This window comes from Buteo buteo, chromosome 4 (genome assembly GCF_964188355.1).
Source record: "Buteo buteo chromosome 4, bButBut1.hap1.1, whole genome shotgun sequence".
NCBI lineage: Eukaryota > Metazoa > Chordata > Aves > Accipitriformes > Accipitridae > Buteo > Buteo buteo.
The window spans coordinates 1,513,438-1,533,137 of record NC_134174.1 but is presented as its reverse complement, the minus strand read 5'-3'; the positions used below and the strand labels follow the sequence as shown (position 1 = coordinate 1,533,137).

The 19,700-nt window shown below is 48.6% G+C and overlaps 1 protein-coding gene across 8 annotated transcripts in view; it reads right to left on the bottom strand.

Annotated features, from left to right (window-relative positions):
- Window positions 1-376: 376 nt before the first annotated feature.
- NRF1 (nuclear respiratory factor 1) overlaps window positions 377-19,700 on the bottom strand; it is a 74,372-nt gene continuing 55,048 nt past the window's right edge. For 6 of the 8 annotated variants that reach the window (XM_075024527.1, XM_075024526.1, XM_075024528.1 and 3 more), the window contains 2 exons: window positions 14,466-14,522; window positions 377-2,447 (listed from right to left, as the gene is read on the bottom strand). In XM_075024527.1, the coding sequence (XP_074880628.1) occupies window positions 2,284-2,447; window positions 14,466-14,522 (221 nt within the window). In that variant the 3' untranslated portion in view covers window positions 377-2,283. The remainder of the gene's footprint in view (window positions 2,448-14,465; window positions 14,523-19,700) is intronic. The other 2 variants (XM_075024524.1, XM_075024531.1) reach the window with 1 other exon arrangement.

The following is a 19,700-nucleotide window of genomic DNA, read 5'->3' as shown; positions in this document are numbered from 1 at the left end:
ACCCCGTGGGGGACGGCGCTTGGGCTCGGCGGTGGCTGCTGCAGCTGAAAATGGAAGAATTCCACCCAAAGGCCGGCTCACCCCCTGGGTGGGAGCACAGGGGGATGCTGGAGCACACCCATGGTTTCTACCCGGCCCCAGGTTGCTGCTGGAGGAGTAAAAAGGAATGAGATAAATTGCACGAAGGAAGAATTAAGCCCCAAAATCATCCCGGCCGTGACCAGCTCCAACGTCGTGGCAGGGCAGAGCAGAGCTGGTGTGGGAAGGGCTGGGGGGTGCAGGACCAAGCCCCAAAACACCGATCGGGTAGGGAGGGATGGCAAGATACACCAAAACCCCCCAAAATAGCCCAAAACAGGAGAGCTGGACGCAGGGGTAGACACATTTGTAACAATTTATTGAATGAGGCAATAATAGACACTGGGAAAACAAGAGGGGGGTCCATGCTCTGCTACTTGCCTGGTTTTTGTTGTTTTGGAGGGGTGGGAGGGCAGGGGGGAACCTCTCGGACTAAAAGAACGTCATTTCATCGCCAAAGAAACACTGACTTGAAAGCCACCGACATCTTCACAACAACAATAAAAAAATAATAATTAAAAAAGAAAATAATAATAACAAATTGGAGAACCAGGACTGTTTCTATGGAAAGATCTCCCTCCCCTCATTAAAGTACAGAAGAAATGTATACAAAGAACATTTGATATTTTTTCCATATAAAACAAGTAAATACAAGAATCTGAAAACTTCCTCGAAGGCGGAGCGAGATGTGGAGAACTTTGTTAATGGCCACTTGGAATTAATAAAAAAAAAAATAAAACAAAAAAACCCCCGAACCCCCCAAAATTAAATACCATGCACAACTGCACGCGTGGCGGGGCTGTGGCTGATGGAGGGTTCGGCCGGGCGCTGCAGCTGGGATGCAAGGGTTTGGCCCACGGGGAGGTCAAAGTAAAATTTGCTCTCAAAAAACACCCCCAAGGCCTTTTTTTTTTTTTTTTTAAACCCTCCTGGAAAGGTTTTTGGGTGATGGGGATTAAAAGTCCCCCCAGAGCTGTGCTAGGAGATGCACGTAGGGCAGGACTGGGGTGGGGGGGGTAGTTTGGGGGGTGCAGAGGGGTCCCCGAAGGGAAGGGTCTGCGCTCGGCTCCCCTCCCCGCTACCTTCAAGTGAAGCTTTTCTTACGGGAACCGGACTCTCTGGGGACGGGCAGGGGAGGATGCGGGGTCCTGGGGGACGGCAGCGGGGACCGGGATGAACCCGAGGCAGCTCTTTGGCAAGGGAACTCCTGGGAAGGTGGTGGGCAAGCAGGGCGGGATGCAGCCAGAGCCCCTCTAGAGGCGTTTCCACTCCGGTCTAGATCCACAAAAACAGGAAATAATAATAATAATAACAATAATAATAACAATAGAGAAGAAAAAAAAAAAAAAAGAGATCTAAAATGGCAGGTACATTTCGAGAGCAGAGAAATAAGAACAGGTCTCCAGTGTGCACCAAGGGGAGCCGAGCGGAGCACGGCCGGGATTCTCCGCAGCGGCGCTTACGGTCATCAAAGGCAGAGGTGGCCTCGCTCGCCAGCGCGGGGAGGGCGGCAGTCACGTTGGCTCCTGGAAGAGCGTTATCCCTTCAAGAGGTTGCCACCCTCCTGCAGTCACACATGCAGTATTTTTTTTTTCCCAGGAGAGGAGCCTTTTCTGAACTCTTTTCCTTTTTTTTTTTTGTTTGTTGGTTTTTTTGTGTGTTTTTGTTTTGTTTTTTTAATATAAAAGTCCACGTTAAAATCTTTGAAACCTAATTAGCCAAGTGCGGACGACGGAAGGCCGTGCCCGGGAGCTGCCGCGGAGGAAGGTGCCGGCACAACCCGGGAGTGGCGGCGATGTTTCTGGAGCGGTTTTGGCCGAGGGCGTCTGTGCTCCCCTCGCCATGCCTCGGCCCCCCCCCAGGCCTCACCCTGCTCGATCCCATGTAGGGGGGGGAATGGGAGCTAAAGGGTTGCTTTGCTTTGTTTTGTTTTCTTTTACATCTCCTTGGAATGAAAGTCCCGTCACAATTTGGCTTCTCACTCCTACGAGAGCAGAGTGGCGCTATAAAAATGCACTTAACACACATCCTCTGCTAGTATTTTTTTTCTTTTTTTTTTCCTTTAAAAAAAAAAAAAAGGTTAACAAAACCTTTGCTTCCAAAGCTGGGAGACTCAATGCCACCTGATTGCATCTCTGGAGAGGCGTAAAAAAATTATTCGCGTAAGAGACGAGGAAAATCACCACGATCCTGCTCTGGGCATCGTCACTGTTCCAAGGTCACCACTTCCACTGCCTGCCCGTCCATGGTGACGGTACTGTCGGCTATCCTCGTGGTAACGGGTGCCATTGCCACCTGAACGGGGCCGTTGCCTTGGGCCAGGCTGGTCACCACGGTCTGGTACATGCTGACGGGGATCTGGACAAGACCTGAAGAGACAAAAAAAAAAATAAAAAATAGGAGTGGGGTTGGGAGGGAAGGAGTGGAGCGAGACCAGCACGAGGGACGAGGCTGGTGTGGCTACGTGCCGTGGTCCCCAGGGGTTTGGGGGCTGCGTTTGTGTTGGTTTGTTTGGAGAGATGATCCTTTGGATTGTCAGAGTACTCCTGCCTGGAGTCCTGCGTCCAGCTCTGGGGTCCTCAGCACAGGGCAGACACGGACCTGCTGGAGCGGGTCCAGAGGAGGGACACAAAAATGATCAGAGGGATGAACACCTCTCCTGTGAGGACAGACCAAGAGAGTTGGGGTTGTTCAGCCTGCAGAAGAGAAGGCTCCAGGGAGACCTTCTAGCAGCCTTCCAGTACCTAAAGGGAGCTTATAAGAAAGATGGGGACAAACTTTGTAGCAGGGGCTGTAGCAACAGGACAAGGGGTAATGGCTTTAAACTAAAAGAGGGGAGATTCAAGCTAGAAGCAAGGAACAAGTTTTGTATGATGAGGGTAGTGAGACACTGGCCCAGGTTGCCCAGAGAGGTGGTCAATGCCCCATCCCTGGAAACATCCAAGGTCAGGTTGGACGGTGCTCTGAGCAACCTGATCTAGTTGAAGATGTCCCTGCTCATTGCAGAGGGGTGGGACTAGATGACCTTTAAAGGTCCCTTCCAACCCAAACCATTCCGTGATTCTATGATTCTATGCACGGAAAGCTGGCAATCAGGAGACACCTGCCTCCCACCCAGCAGCGTCCATGCTGGTGTAATTATTTGCGGTTTGGTGGTCTTGCTGTGCTGGACTCACCCACCGTGGTGCTCCGTGGGATGGGAGCAGGGATGGGATGGGGCAGGGTTGGGTGGGAGCATGGTGAGCTCAGCCCGCACCGCGGGGCTGTCCGGCCACAGGGAGAGAGAATAAGGTTAAGGAGGAAAGAAATAAGAAACTTTTGGAGGAGGAACCCAAGGCAGATGCTGGGATGGTACAGGAGGTACCTGTACAGCCAACCCTGTCGGGCCGTGTTTTGCTGGAGGCAGGGATTGCTCCCACATATTTCTCCCACAGCCATGAGCGTGCCATCACACAGCCCGGCGGTGGTCACCCACAGACGAGGAACACACTTCTGAAACACATTTTTCTACTTGACTGGCCTAGAATTGGGAACCTCAGGGCTGAGGAAGGGATAAATATGGCTTCTCCACGCTGTGACTCGTCCACCCTCTGTAACTCAAACACCTTCCCACTTTCGTGGCACATGAGAAGGATCCTGTCGCGGTGCAGACCACCTGTCCTGCCCATGAGCCCCGGTACAGCCACCGGCCTCTCTCAAACACGATTGACTTCCTCCAGCTCACTCTCCATCCCAGTTGGGTCCTTCTGCCTTCGCAGGGAGATGGGTAAAGGGCAGCGTGGGACCAGCGAGCCCTGGCCAAGCTATACTGGCTCCAGGCACTGGCTATAGGCACTCACACATGTATATATATGCCATATAACAAAGATAAAGGAAAGCAAACCAAGTTTCTCAGCCCTTCCTCAATCATGGATGGGTCCAGCAAAGTAGGAAATATCATCTTCCCAAGGGCGCCTCTGCTACAGAAAGGGATCAGATGCCTCCGAGCTGAAGGTGGAGCTGGCAAAGATTCAGGCATGTTTTTGGCCACGGAGGAAAGCACTTCTGTGGCAAACACGGTGAGTCCTGGTTAGCTAGGTAACACCAGCCAAGGTGACAACAAAACAACGAGGCCCATGAGGATATTGTGATGTCAATGATGAGAAGAGGTGGAAAAAAAAGCAAGGAGCACTGGTACTGCTTGATACAGCTGGGCAGGGGAAGGGGAACGGCAAATCCCGCAGGCTGGCAAGATAAACTTCATCTTTCTACTCTGATACTATCTCTGCCTGTACCCACCACTGCCTTTGGCTTGGCAAAGCACGATTTAGACAAGTGAGCCTGTAAACACTACCTTGTACATGACATTTCTGAAACTACCTGCACCTCTGTTGGGGAAAAAGCTTTCAGAGGTCAACAAATCCTTCCAGCCAGCAGCACAGGATGGCCAGCCCCTGAAACAGCATTTAAACGGTTTGAGACAGCAGGTTCCTGACCCAGGCTTTCCCAAAAAAGCAGTACAATCTCTTTTGATTCAGGTTTCTGTGGCAGAGAGCAGACTTCTGTCCTGCCAAGGGCACTTGTTTAATAACACAAGGCGGCAGAGCGCAGCTTGGTGTCCTCAGATAACTTACTGTACAGACAGGAAAGCTTAGGAGTTAATCGTGCTGACCAGGTGGGTGACCCCAGCAGAGCACAGTGTGCTTTGCAGTCCTTTAACATCCCTCCTCTTGGGATCTCAAAGCGCTCTGCAGGTAGGAAAGTTCTGTGATCCCCCAGCCAAAAGGCTGACCCATGCCAGAAGGGTTACATCCATGTTTGTCCAGTTCATGGCCCAACCAAGGAATTGCTTTCCTGGTGCAATGGTTCAACGCTGACTGCTATTAACAGTGTGGAGTCAGGAGAAGGTACGAAGCTCCCAGGGTACTTTCTAATAGATGAGAGTTTTAGGCAACAAAACACTGAAATAAGAGCTCACGCTCAGCCCTCTGGAAGAAAATCTCCTATCAGACCCTTTAAGGAAACGTAGCACATCCCAGTCTAAGCAGGTGCTGGCACAGAGCTGGAGATCTGGCCTGGGATGCACCTAAAATCCTTGCTCCAGACCAAAAACCCAGCTAAGCCCTCTAGGTTACCTGGGTTGCTAACCCAAAGTAGACTGCTGGAGCTCTCAAATGACAGTCTACTACCCATGGCCAACCCAAAGACCAGTCACCACTACCCTCATGGACCACAGAGCATGCAACGTTAAAAGCCTGATCCCTCCGTGCTGTGCAAACATGCGCGTTGGCCAGGATAGGGCTGCTGCCAAAGATGGGTGCTATCAAAAGATGGTGAGACGTGAAGACCCAACCAAGGTCATCTTTGGAAAGGATGAGTTCACGTCACCCAAGGTTTGGCCAAGGCTGGCCACATCTTGGAGCGCACGGAAGAGCAGGGAAGTCTCTGTGAGAGATGGCGACGCGCAGATCCCTTTCTGCATGGGATTAAACTAAATCGCCTCAGCATCTGACGTAGCGGCCTTCCTGCCAGGGGTGGTAACAAACCAAAGGAGGAGAGGGCTGGAAAGTCTGCTGTGCATTAAAGCAGAGATGATCGCCCTTGGGAGAGAGACGATTAAACTACTGAGATACTGTAATCAGGTCTAGGATTGGCCCTCCGCTGCATCTGCTCAGACCTGCACCCTGATTAGCCCTAATCTAGCTGGCATATGTTAATCTAAAGCATGGATTTCAGACCCTTTCAATTGTATTAAAAACAGGAAATCCATTAGACAAAAAAAAGAAAAAAACACCAACAACTTCTCGAGTCTTTGAAAAATACCTATCTGCAAAGAAAGTGGAGCCGTGCCAGGATGCTCTGCAAGGAACGGGGCACGCAGGGAGAGCCCCAGCTGAGTCAGGGAGGAGGGATCCCGTCGGATCCCGCACGCAGCTCAGACTAGCTCCTGCCTGGGGAGGGACAAGAGCAGAGGTGATGAATCACGCACCGAATGGCGCAGACCATGGCTGTGGGCTCCCGGCAAGCTGGAAGATGCAGCTGGGCTGTGCGTTTGCTTCCCCTTTGCGAAGCCACCTAAAAAGCTGCTCTGGAAGGAATGGCGGGCAAGACACAAAGCCCAGGCACTTCTGTCCCCCTGTGAATCACCCGTTCCTGGCCACCAACCTCATCTACCTGCCAGCACCTCCCATCCTCGGCAGGGATGGAGAGCCAGCTCCAGCCAGCTTGCTTGCTCCAGCTTTGGTGGAACTTGCTGTGTCCTGCAAGGACATCTAAACTGGGAGCTGGGAGAGAGCCGGCACCGAGGTCCTGCCTCTCACTTACCTGCAGCATGCCAGGGAAAGACTTTTTTTGGTGGAGGGATCAGCTGGCTTTGCTAGGAAGGAGGCTATGGCATGGCCAGCATCACCTGACAGCCATGGAGGGGAAGGGGTCAGGACATGAGGGTGGCCAAGGGAGAAGGAGAGCTGTGGCAGGCCTTAGGGGTTGAGATGGCCACCATGAATCAAAGGATTAGAGTCAATCGACTCCAAGACGGCTGCAGCTGTACTCTAATGCCTGGTCAGACGATATTAGTGGCTTCATTTTAGCTGGGGGACTGTGATGGGCCGTAGGAGATAATGAAACTCCTGCTGTTTCAGCAGAGAAGAAGTTACAGCTTACAGAAGAAGAAGGGTAAGAGTTAGGCTCTACCTGCAACCAGAGCCACAGGATTCAGAGACAAAAAGACATGCGATGGCTGATAGAGACATCTTACCTGGCCCAGAGGGCAGATCAGCAGCAGCATAAGAACAACTGTTTTGATCCTAAATTGCAGATGACTGCATTAAACCACCACAAAGGGCTCTGGGGGAGAAAGTCGAGTGGGTGGGATGATTCAGTGCCCTGGGAATTGGTGTCAAGGTTCAGCAGCGCCCTGGACATCCAGGACAGTCGATGCTCAGGGGACCAGGGTCATCAGTGCCAGTTTCTGCCTTGCTTTAACACCTCTTCAGATCAAAGCAAGCACAGCACAAGGAAGAGATACTACCAGTCTCCAGCTGTTGGGCACATTCCCAGTCCTTCAGGATCTGGAATACTGTCCTACTCAGGGACACAAGACATGCTGTTTTTTTCCCCAGTACCTTAGGTTGAGTCCATTCCGCAAGGTGCATCCTTATCTCCTGTTCTGTGTCTGGTAGTTTACAGTGGCTCAGGCCATCTGCTAATGTGCTTGAAGTACACAGATAGCTAACCAGCCAAGCAGATCCAATCTTCAGTGCCCCAATTCCATGAACTAGTTATTTCCTGACCATAGATGAGGTGAGGTCTACACTACCCTGCCTGTTGATACAGCCCATCAGTGAGGAAACCGTAACAGCCCAAGGCAACCTTGCACAAAGCTCTGTCTGAAACCGGACTGTAAGCATCAAGTTATGATTTGGCAGCAGATGGTTTGAAGAGCCTTGCTGCCGTATGTCCTGTGAGTGTTTGGTATGCTCTCATTACGGCAGTAGCATGAGTTTTCAGCTGGACAGTGAGGTTCTGCAAGCCTTGAAACGCACCCTGGACTAGAAAGGTCTTCACTGATACCAAGACAGGAGTTGCCACAACAATGTATGGACAATGTGGACATTCAATGTAACACTTCTGAAAGCTTAATCCTCATGTTAAATGCTCAGACATGCAGAATGGCTAGGAGAAACTGAACAGTGTGTAATCTCGAGGGACCTCTCTCAGCTGCCAGTCACTCACTGAGTGGGAGATGTCCTCTTCCCAGCTGAGATGGGCTCCTCCGGTGAATGTGCTGGCATGGCCCTCTACACCATGGAAAGGCTGAACGGCAGGACCTCACGCGTAACGTTTTCTGCATGGAGCTCAAGCAGGAACACAGGAGCAAAGTCCTGAAGGGTCAGGAGACAGGAACCAGCCCCATTCTTGACCAGACAACAGCAACCACTGTCATCATGTTGACCATCAACTCAAGAAAGGAAACAGCCTCCTCTTCTTTCAAAAAGTGCAAAATCCTCTTCTTTGGTAGCATCAACTACAACAGAGAGCTGCTCTCCTGCCAAAGCAAACTCCTGTGAGAGCAGCCTCTGGAACGGGAGGGTTGTGAGCAAGCAGAAGGCAAATGGAGAAGCATTACCATTTGGCTCCTGCATCAGGGAACCAGGAGTCTCAAGCAATGCTCAGCCCTGCTCTGTGGTACTTAGCCAGCCTAACCCCAACAAGAGGGGAAAGTGGAGATGGTACAAACCTTTTCAACACACCCTCAGGTGTGTTGAAAGGTGAAGGAAGAATTTGAGAGGGGTGCTGTTAACAGAGGTGAGTTTATGGTTGTAAAAGCTGTGAAGCCACAAGAAACACTGCTCTGAGTGCTGAGCATGGAGGAGTAAGGGGCACAGGTCTGGAGCCATGAAGTAGCACGGAAGTATTGTTCTTGGGATTTCTTTTATGGGGCAAACCAGAAAATGCACAATGACTTCAGCGATCACCTTGGAGCCCTTGATAGAGCATGATCTGGTTTTTAGCTAGGCAATATAGTCTTATTAAAAAAACAGGACCTCAACTGAGAGCTGCGTGTCCCCTTCCAAAAGGAGCCTAAAGCTCGCTTCAAATCATCAGAAGCCATGAGCCACGGTCAGCCGCAGCCGGTCCTGCTCTTGGACTGGCACTAGAAGCACACTCAGCACTAAGGACAGAAAGCATATCTGATGCAATGGATGCCAAAGTTGATACATCTTGCTCTGTTCTTTTGGACACTGAAGGGGTTAAGTGCTGAAAGCTGTCCGGTTTGTCATTTGCTTTAAACATCTGCGAGCACTGCAGAGTCAGAAGACCACTGTGAGAGGCCTTAAAAGTCTCTCAGACCCCTGCTAGAACTCTGAACACCTTACAGTGCTCACACCAACAACGGAGAAGGCTAAAAAGAGCGAATTTTTCCATTGGACTTTCTTGGCCGCTGACCTCCAACTCATTCAGAGGACTTTGCTTGCTTCAGTCTTCTCAGCTAGCACTGAGGGGAAACTAGTAGAAACTTTGCTTAGCATGATCCTGCCACAGCATTTCGCCACAGATATTCCTGCAATTTATTTTTCCCCTCCTCCAGAGGCATGGGGCTGAGCAGTCCAACCAAAATTCCTGTGCTCAGGAATGCACTACAGTGCCCCCGCACACAGGTCAGCAGATACCACCATCTCATTGCTACATTTCGTTCAGAGCCAAAGGCAACTTTTGAAGACATGATGGAGGAATTCTCATGGACAATTCAAAATGACCAGTGTGCAGGTTTTAATGCACAAAAATCAAGCAGGGAAATGCATCGCTAGAGGACCTCTGTACAACAAAACGTTTGCCCTCAGCGGGCAGCACAATGAAAGGGCACTGGGCATGCTTTGGTCTGTATACCTAGGATAGCCTGTAAATACATCAAGACTGATGCAGATAAGCAGTGAATAACCTCATCGTCTTTTCCACAGTGGAACAGAGTAAGATATGAGCTTGAAGTGCAGCATGGAAAGCTGGCCTAGATATTAAGTGGGTGGGGGGGAACAGACAGCTAAACATAAGGTTAGTGAAGCTCTGGAGCAAAGTCTCCATCACTGGAGGTCTTTTAGAGCCAGCTAAGATAACGCTGGCTCAGGCAGGGGGCTGGTGTAAGCCATCACTTGAATTTCTTGCAGCCTGGTATGTGAACAAGATTTTACAGGCTCCATTTTCTGGAAAAAAAATCTTTGGTCCACTGATGGTAGAGTCACCAACAAGCAAATCTGAGACAGCCCTAGGACATACTGGACAAATCCGTTGGCTCTAGAGGTATTTCTTGACAGTAAACTTGGTTCGTAGTCAACCACAGGATATACCTCATTCTCCCAGCCATACATAATTTCTTTTAGCAACATGGCAAAACAGGAAGGACTCTGCTACACTTCACCGCTACCGGTCTTAAAAAAGACAGTCATGCAAACAGGATATTGAGCAGCTCTGTCCAGCTGTCTGCAGTCTCATACGTGTTCTGGCCTACATTGTTGCCTACAATAAAGGTAGCACAACCACCAGTACTTAAATAACTGCAGAGCAACTGTGTACTTCAACTGAATCCTGGAGTAAAGAGCATTCCTATCCTCACCAAGACAGATAACTGCAGTGCTGGAGACTACCCGGTGCGTTACTGCTAACACAAAAGAGCACTGTTCAGCATGAACATTAAAAGCTCCCACAACAGATTTTTATTAAATCCACATTGCTTTGCATGGGAACCTGGCTTGCCAAGATTTCCAGAAATTATCATCTTGACCACCTCCCTTTTGGGGGACTGACTCGAGAGGCCTTCAAGAGGGGGGAAGGACAGGCAATGGGCATGAGCATGTATTTTCAGAAAAACAAAACAGATCTCTGTAACAAGTTCAGATCACACCATCTAAAATGAGTGCTCTTGAAGTCACGTTACCCTGAAAAATCCTCTGACCGTGGAGCAGAAACATCCGCAAACTAAACGTATCCCTTAAGATATGAGGTGTTGACATGACACCATGGATGGGATTTCACCCAAAGTCAACTGCAGAAATCAAGCATTTCAGGAATCCTATCACACTCAATGGTGACAAAGGAAGCAGAAGACATCTCTTAACACAGGCACCTACTTCAAGATAAGATGAACCGTCTTCTGAAAGCATGCCCCCCCCCCCGTCCCCCCCCCGCCCGCCACTGCTAGAGCATCAATGACTAATTCAAATTAGATGTCTCTTAGGACAAGACGATAATTGGAAGGATTTTCACCATCAGAAATGGCTTACTGACAAATCACAAAAAGCCCACGCAGTGATTTAAGCTCTGAGAACTTTCTAGGCACAAAAGAGTCACAGCTCTTCCTTATACATCCTCTGTGCCATTCATTTCAAAACACAAAAATTGTTCCACCAAATGATAATTTGAAAAAAGCTGCAGTCTTTATTCTGCTTGCTGACCGCAAGCATACCTCAAGATCCTCCATCATCTGTCTTTTCAAGAGCCACTCCGGTCAAAACCACAACAAAGAGAAATGTAACAAGGCACCTGAAGTTTTGATAGCAAAGTTGAGTCACAGCAGCTCGCAGACGGAGCACTAACCCGAGTGTGGCAATCTAGCAATAGCCTTGACTTTTGCTTAAAGAGAAGATAAGCACAGGAGACAAAACAAGATGCAATGTTTCCATCAACAACTGCACGGGATGTAGGAAGGACAGCCCTGGAGCCACTATTTCCTTCTCTGCATCCACCCCATCTTCATGATCACATCTCAGTCTCTCAAACTGTCCCTGGGCATCACCTACCTGCTTAATATTGTCAGTGACTTCTTTCCTTAGCCTTGGCTCCTCTTGTTCTGTTTCAATGAGCTTTCCTTCTCCACTCGTTCAGAGCAATGGGAGCTGCTGTCTCTGTGACCCATAAAGCCTGGTTGATCTGGGACCTCCAGCCCTACACCATCAGACAGGCACAGCCCAGGGTGCAACACCATGCTTATATGGCTCATTCTTCCTCCCACTCATTTAGCTTCAGCAAAGACTGCTAGATGCTTGGTATTTTGCATCAAGGTGTTGTTTTAAAACCCAAGTTTGGATGTTTGATTTTTATTTATTCCCAAGTCTCAGTCGGAGACCAACCTTCCTTCTCTAGCTGCCAGAGGACAGCTCGTTGCACTAGCATCTTTGATACATTTCTATTTTCTTCCTCTCCACCAGGAGGGAAAGGTCACAGCTTAGCCAAGATCTGAAATGCCTTTGGCTTAATCTCCCTTATTTCTTGGTCTTTTACCTTGCCTCTATGGCAGATGAAGGCAATCCATCCTCAGAAAGGGACCACTCAGTTACTTGTGGCTCCTTTCAGCAGACCACAGTGGGGCAGGTGTGTCTGCACCTCCCACTTTGTTCGACATACAATCCAAGAGAATACACAAGCTCAGTCTTCATCCCAGAGAGATGACCTCGAGGACACTACTCTTCCTTGTCAAATGACTAACAAGATTCCTGAAGATGATTCCAGAGCTTTTGGGGGTTTTGAGTTTTGGAGGTTTGTTTTGGTTTGGGGTTTTTTTTAGAGTTCTTTTTAAGTTGCAGTACTTTGAGACAAAAACATTGGGGCTGGGATTCCTGATTTACAGGAGACCGTGTTGCTGGGATGGCCCAACCTACCAAGTGACATAGAGACAGAGGCTCAGCTATGCTCATGGAATTATCTCCTCTGAAGCCCCAGCATTTCCATGGAAAGAGGAAGACCCTAGTGAGCCAACCTGATACCCAGACTCTTCCCTGGCACAGCAAAGACCCACAGTCTTCAAGCAGTGGTGACAAACGTCTCCTTCACCGATGACACTTCCCAACTGCCATGCACCTCTGTCTTTGCAGCCCTTTCCTGACATACCAGAAGTCTTCCACCTGCAATCATCTGCACTGAGGACAGTAACCTAAGGAAAAACTTGCAATAATTTTTAACATTGGAAATGATTAATCTGAAATCCCAGGTCTTCCATTTCATCCCCATTTTGATGGAGCTGAAAACTCCCATGAAAAGGGTGTTGGGGAAAGAAGGCAAAGCAGCAGTCTGTTATCCTGACGGTGGATCAGCTGCATGCCTTCAGCCCCTGTGTCTTACATAAGGTTACCTGTCCTTCCCTCTCCCCTTCATGGGGTGTTGAGGGTGAATTTAGAGCCTAATAGCAGGACCTGGACATCATCTGAGGCCGAATAAAGCTGTATGTGTTCAAGCTCAGTTCCTACCCAGACCTCACACACTAGTGTTGGGTCCCCAGGGTAAGTCACTCTAAACCCAAGCCAATCTGGTGTGTAGGAGAGGTGACAAACACGTGAGGAGTGTATGTGTCTACCTGTGAAAAGAAAGCTTTTTTACCGGACTCCACAGAAGAAAGCTTAGTGAATAACCCTTCTAAGCTTCCTTGATCGGCTGGCTTTGCTGTGGAGTGAAGGGCACACCTGATAAGATTAGCAGTCTATCATGGTCAATCAAGTATACAGGAAACATAGTTAAAAATAGAGAAAGTACAGCAACTCCTAATGTCTGCTCCAGTTGGGATTCGCTTTTCTTACAATCTGTTTTCTGTTAATAAAAAAGACGGAGTAGACAGGTGTTACCAGTGCCAGGCTTCTCAGAAAGACAGGCAACACCTAAGTATAAATTAGAGTCTGCTCCTCTTACGAGGAATCAGATATTAAACCAATGATGGGACAGGCGGGCAATATAGCACCTTTAAGTTTCTGGACAATCACCTAATAGGGATCCCTGTTATATTTTGCCATAAATACTTTACTGACTTGCCTGCTATGCTATTAACATCCACAGGGGCTCTCCAGAGGAAGAATTACCTGTTGAGACTGATTCTTATCCTACCTTTAAAAACAGCCTTTAGGGTCCTGTATTTTCTATATGGTTTTATTAAAGGCTGTTGTGAGAACGAAGGCAGGGTACCATCTAAAATTGATAAAATGTTACATTACCTGAATGACAAAAGTCCATTTTAGAATAAAGTCATTTGAATTGAATTATTTTTTTTAAAGCATTGAAACGTCACATATTCTCATGAAGCAGATAATTATTTGGCAGAGTTTCTGCAGGAACAATACTCTGGGCACTCTTGCAAATCATAAATAGTGTGCAAGGGGAATACAGTTGCATATCAAAAGACAGGTGTGTCCACAGTCCAGAAGAAGCTGGTGGACTTTAGCCAGCAGAAGTGTCAGCGGTCACATACACAAACGCAAGCTCTTGTATCTACCCTCCTGTGCTGTGTGACACAGGGGACAGCCTACTTCTTTACTTAGGTTTCTGCTACAATGTTAGCCTCTCATTTCTTAAAGCTGATGGGTGCTGAAAGTGTATTTATTGGGTTTTCTCTCCTTTGCATTGTGGCTTTGACTCTGCATTGTGCCCATGACCTTTAAAAAGCCAAATTTTACAAATCCAAAAATCACAACATCCCCACAACCCCATTCATCACCACAGTACCGCTGCTTGAGTGTTACTAAAATACAGGCTCTGAGCCCAGCTCTGTCCTGACTCCTCACTAATTCTTTACTTAAGTAACAATTATGAGAGAGATCTCAGCTTGCATAAGGCTAACAGGATTGGGCTGCAAGATATTAGCACACCCCAGAGGCATGCGCATCTCTACCCTGCAGCCCAAAGAGTGTCCAGGCACAGAGCAGAGGCTGAGACAGCCATTACAAGATGCCTGGATGTAAATATATATCTGACCTCTGATATCTTCCCCTTGAAATTGTGAAAGGAGGAGAAAAAAAAGAAAAAAGACAGATAGATATAGCCCCTTTAACCCCAAGAAACACCACATAGGCAGGAACCTAAAGGAACAAGTGGCAATACTGACAACAGCCCAATCCCATTATTCCAGACTACCACCACAAAAATCCACTCACCTGATGAACTCTCTGCTAGGCTCCACTTGTAACCTGAATAGTCTGCTGCTAGGAAGCCTGACAATAAAATGCAAGTGTAAAAGGCTGAACAAAGGCCAAATACTACAGTTGGGGGTGGGGTGGGGGGGAGGATTAAGTGGGGTAATTAATATATTCACAGGAAATACATCCTTTTGCTTACTAGGTGAATTAAAAAATTCAATGCCCACATATGAGGAGAAAATTCAATGTCCACATACGAGTAACACCCCAATATTAGGCACAGTAACCTAAATATTTCTACCTCTACACAGAACATTATGTGCATAAGTGGGAGGCAGAGTAAGTGGGAGGCACATAACAGATAATTCCAGACATTTGTACTGTATTTTACAAATATTTAGATGAATGGCTTAATTGGACCAGAGAGGCCCAGTGAGAAACGGCTGCAGAGAAGTGAGAATAGTAAAATCCATCTTGGAGAAGCTAAGGCCACCTCCAGTAAATCTCTCCACTGTTCCCCGAGTAGAGGGATGAGAAATGAATGAGAAGCAGAAATGGCTGCCAAAGTGGCATTTCTATGTATCCCAAGAGCACGAGGCTAGAAAGTTCATGAAATCCAGGCGCTCGGCCTCATTGGTCTCTGAAAGGAGCTCAATGTGTTTTTAAGGCTATGACAGACTCGGATCTCAATGAGTTTCACAAGTTCGTACGCTGCGCGATAGATCACATGTGAACACGGACATTAGCATATACTACAGAGCATTTAGTACATGGAGATATAAAGCAGCTATTGTTCTGGCAGTAAGGTAATACGTAACCAGATAGTCTCTGGCTTCATCTAAAAAACATTTTCCCAGCATTTCGCTAACTTGTTCAGCGGGAGCCTCTCTGCTACAACAGAGTGCACATTCATGGCCAACGAACGGGTCCAAAGTGATGGGCTCTCTTCCCCAGTGCCCCACTCCTGGCCCCTGCGCCTCTTTGCTGGGAGAAATCGTGCTCTTAACCTAAGAGAGGTGACATGAACTCACAGCCAAGCAAGGTGCACAACTTTTGGAGGAGGACAATGCCTTGGGAAGGCGTTCAAAGCTTTACCTTGCAGATATGGAAAGCTGCAACTCTGGTGTCTCTGCTGAAGCCCTACCTTACGCTAGTGTCCGCACTAGCTACAAGGAGGTAAGCACTCTTCTTTTTTCCTTGGGGGAAAAAAGGGCTAGACACACATCTTAAGGGTCCTTTTCTTCTCTTCTTCAAAGCATACCCTTCAAATCTAGCTATAAAAGCATCCCTGCTACAAACCAGCACACATCCTCATTGCAACGGTGTGAAGTGTCACAGTGCTTTGGTGTCTGCAGCCTGTCTTCTTTATAGGACAAGGGACCCATTTGGCACAGATCCCCCCGCCTTCCCCCCATGTAGGACCTGGCCCATCCTTAGCAAGGTAAGCAATAAATCACAGAAAATACACGACTCAGACATGGAACTTATCATGCAAAGAGCAAGTTTTTACAGTCTACATTCCTCCTTTTTTTCATACAACATCGTCTTCCACTGCCTGGGCTGCGCAGCAGGTGGGATGGGTTCCTACCTCTCTCTCCCGAGAGTACTTATTCTTGGTATGCTACTGCCTCTGGCAGATTCCTCCCTTTTAAACTCTGCACAGCTGTTGATTAAAAAAAAAAAAAAAAAAAGGCTTGGGCCCTGGCCTGGTGACTGAAGGCACAGAACATTTGTGCATCCAGGCAGAGCCCGAGCCACACAGGCTAGGTGGTCGGAAGCCTCTTTGCACACCAAGACAAGGCAACAATGGGTGCAGGGAGAGAAATCACCATTTGCTTTGCAGCAAGCAGGGGTCTTCCAGGTGTTTTGTCCCTGTGGGTCTCACCCCGGGTGCACAGGGGCCCGCAAAGGGGAGACTCATGGCACACGGACCCGCGCGGACAAAAACTGCAAAAAGAATCAAGCAGCCGCTTGTATAACAGTCTGTCCTGTCGCTTCCCGGGGCAGGACAGAACAGGTCGGAAAACGCTTCCTGAGAGCAAAAGGAGCTGCGGTGGCTAGAGAATCCCTTCTGCTTTGCATCTGTTGTGGATGATTCAGACCGGAGTCCCGCTCACTGGCTGCAGGAACGACTGCTCTGGCTCAGACCGCAGGTCCGCCTGGACCAGAAGCAAGAAGGCACAACTCTGATGGCAGGGAATAAGCAGAAAGTCTAAAACCCGGCCAAATTCAAGTCTTGTTAATTTGCTGCGGGACTTCAAACCTCGTTACACTTAACTCCTATTTGGAAGTGCAACTTGGACCCTTTTTTGCAAAGAAAACGTACCAGGAACCTCTGAGAAGATTTGGCTGAGGACATCATAATGCATCTGCAGGTTAGAGCAACAGGAAACAACCATGGGCCAAATTCATTGATAGTGTATAATTGGACACAAACACCCCTGTCTGCTGATCCCTGTGACTTCAAAGGAATTGAACATACTATATTTATGCCAGCAATAAAACTCAGCTTCCATTAGCTGTATGTTCACCATTTAAATGCAGTGGTCCTGTCGTGCACACACCAATTAGAGTCCCCTAATGCTTGGGAGTACAAAGCTTTTTTTTTTTTTTTTTGATGGAAAGGGGTGGAAGGGAAGAGATCAGCCGGCTCAGGGGAATAGCAGAGAGCCTTTCACTGCGAGGTCTTGCGTTCAAATCTGTCATAGGCCAGCGGTAACAGATGGCCACTTCTGAAGGCTGTTCTGTAGCTTACATGAAATGAGGGTTTGTCTCAAGCCACTGGTGGACAACTTACTGAAGCCACAAACACACTGCTGGTGGTTTCTGGCAGAGATGGCAGAGAAACCAAGGGATTACACGGGTACAAAGCAACTGCTGCTTACCTGATCAAAGGCACCTCCTTCCTGGAGGGAACAGAGGCAAATTGCTGGCAGCTTACGGCTGCCACTGCCTGCACAGTGGAGGAACCTCTGGCTCCACAAGCCTGGATCTCGGTCTGAGAGCGCCTGCTTTAGCTGTCATTGGCTCCTTTGGCTCGTCAGCACCAGTCCCTGTTCACTGAACTTTCCTTCGGACACGCTTGAGGTTTTGAAAATTAAAATCATAGGGGGAAAACGGAGATGAGGAAGTTCAAGGATCTGTGGCAACAAGGAGGCAAACCCACAGGGAGGGAAAATTTGCTACGATCTGTAAGCTGGGTATGGGAATAACAAATAATACCATGATTAATTTTAAACCAATTCCAAGCTAGTGCTCCCTCAGTCTTTCCCTTCTCAGAGTCTGTGTCTTCTCCAGGGCACGCTTTAACTTTCTGTGGGCAGATGGCAAAAAGTGCACCAGTGACCGAGTGTCCCTGGAGCAGAAGGGGGCCCACGCAAGCCATCAGAAAGCGTTACTCAGGGAGGAATTTGTATATATCAGGGAATAAATTAAGCCAAAGGATATGGGGGGTGGGAGGAACAAGTCAAAATCAGGCTTAGAAATGCCACCTCTGGCTTTGGAAAAGATTCAGAGGAAACCACTTCAGGAGACTTTGCTTTTTTTCTTAGTTCTTAGGAACCTGTTTTGTAGCCTCACGTCGACTCACAGAAGCACATGTGTGCTCCTGACCTGGCAAACGTGCTTTGCAGTGGTGGCTGGTGTGGCTTCAAACATACCAACCCACTGATGGACTCATGCAGCTAAAGAGCTAGCAGCCTCCCACAGCAAGCAGAAGCCATCGTCCTGCTCTCGTGTGCTGGCCTACCAGGGTCTGCAGTATGGGGAAAATAGGGCGATTCCCCTGCAATCTTCCTGCACAGCTGTTTACTAGCTGCGGATTACTGCTGTCACATGAGCTGCTTTACAGCAAAGCCAAGCTGTCTTCATGAGCTGAGAAGGTCACTGGGAGACAGGGGCCTCCAGGGACAAACACACTGCCCTCTACTGTGACTGTGATTTACTTCCCAGAGGGACGCCAGGCAGCAAGAAAAGCATTCCCGACTGGTCAGAGGGCAATGAAAAACGGTTCTACCTTCAAGCCCTCTGCCCAGCTATCGTTAGGACTCACCCAGAGAAAGGGGAGAGGAGGGATATCCCCGGGGGTTAGTCTCACGCTGTCCATTTACCAGGCTGCAATCAAGGTGCTGGAAGGCTGGAACAGTCTTTACAGTGACAAATTTACTTTCTCTTCCTTGTGTGCCCACAGGCGAGGGCATCCCACCAACCTTTCGGACAAGGCCACCCAAGCATCACCAGCTAAGGGATGCCAAGGTGGAGCTGCGTCTCCCCAAGCTCTCGTGCAACCTGCTGACGCCTCAAAGCATAGATTAATCAATCCTATAGCAAGAAGTGTTGTCTTCTTCAAACCCAAATCCTAACCGTTGAACATCAGGGCCAAAGAAGAGGAACGAGTTTCACTTGGAAAAACAGAAGTCTGAAGGTCCAGTGTGGCCACTCAGGAAAATGAATCAAAACCTGCAATCTTCATCATTCTGCTATAGGCAGGTCTGGTGGACAATGAAAACATTTCTGCAAGTGAGATTGCTCACAGGCTCAGTGGTTGCAGGACAGGGCTCTTTACTATGCCCCAGAGGCACAAGACAGATGGGGTTGTGCTTTTAGGCTTTAAAATCAGTTCTTGCTATGGAGATCCAATGAAGGGGATAAATACAGTCACAGAATGATCCTCTAGACATGCTCAGAAAAAAGCAATAGAGGAACTCAAGAGGTCAGACCCTGCTAAGAAAGCAGCCAAGGCTGTTTTCAAAGAGGGGCAGAGCCCTTTATAAAGCAAACAAACAGCCCCTTGAGCAGTTTGGAGATGTCTAGTCCCGCATCGCGTGCCTGGGAAGTGGGAACGCACAGTCCGAAGAGGAGCATGGAGTGGGGGAGGCTGTGCTGAGAGCAGAAAGTGCAAGTAACTCTGCAGGGAGGAAACTTTGGTCTAATATACAAGAGCTTCGTAAATGGAGAGACATGCAAACCATGCCTCAATACGCTGAAGAGCTGTACTTGGGGAAGCCCCAGCTTGTAGCTTAGCTTACAGGGTATTTCTCCTTCTAGTGGGGTGCCAGGCGGGGGGGAGAGTTCACAAAATCCATCTCATTTCATAAGATGCCTCACACGGTAACAACAGCTTGCTGGGATTTCAGCCAGCTTCCCATTTGGATCAGATTGCACCCTACACCCACTGACAGCCATTAAGAGCCTGGAGCTCACAAACTGCCCTCAGGTCAGACGAGCCTCCATCCATTCAAAGCCTGGCAACAT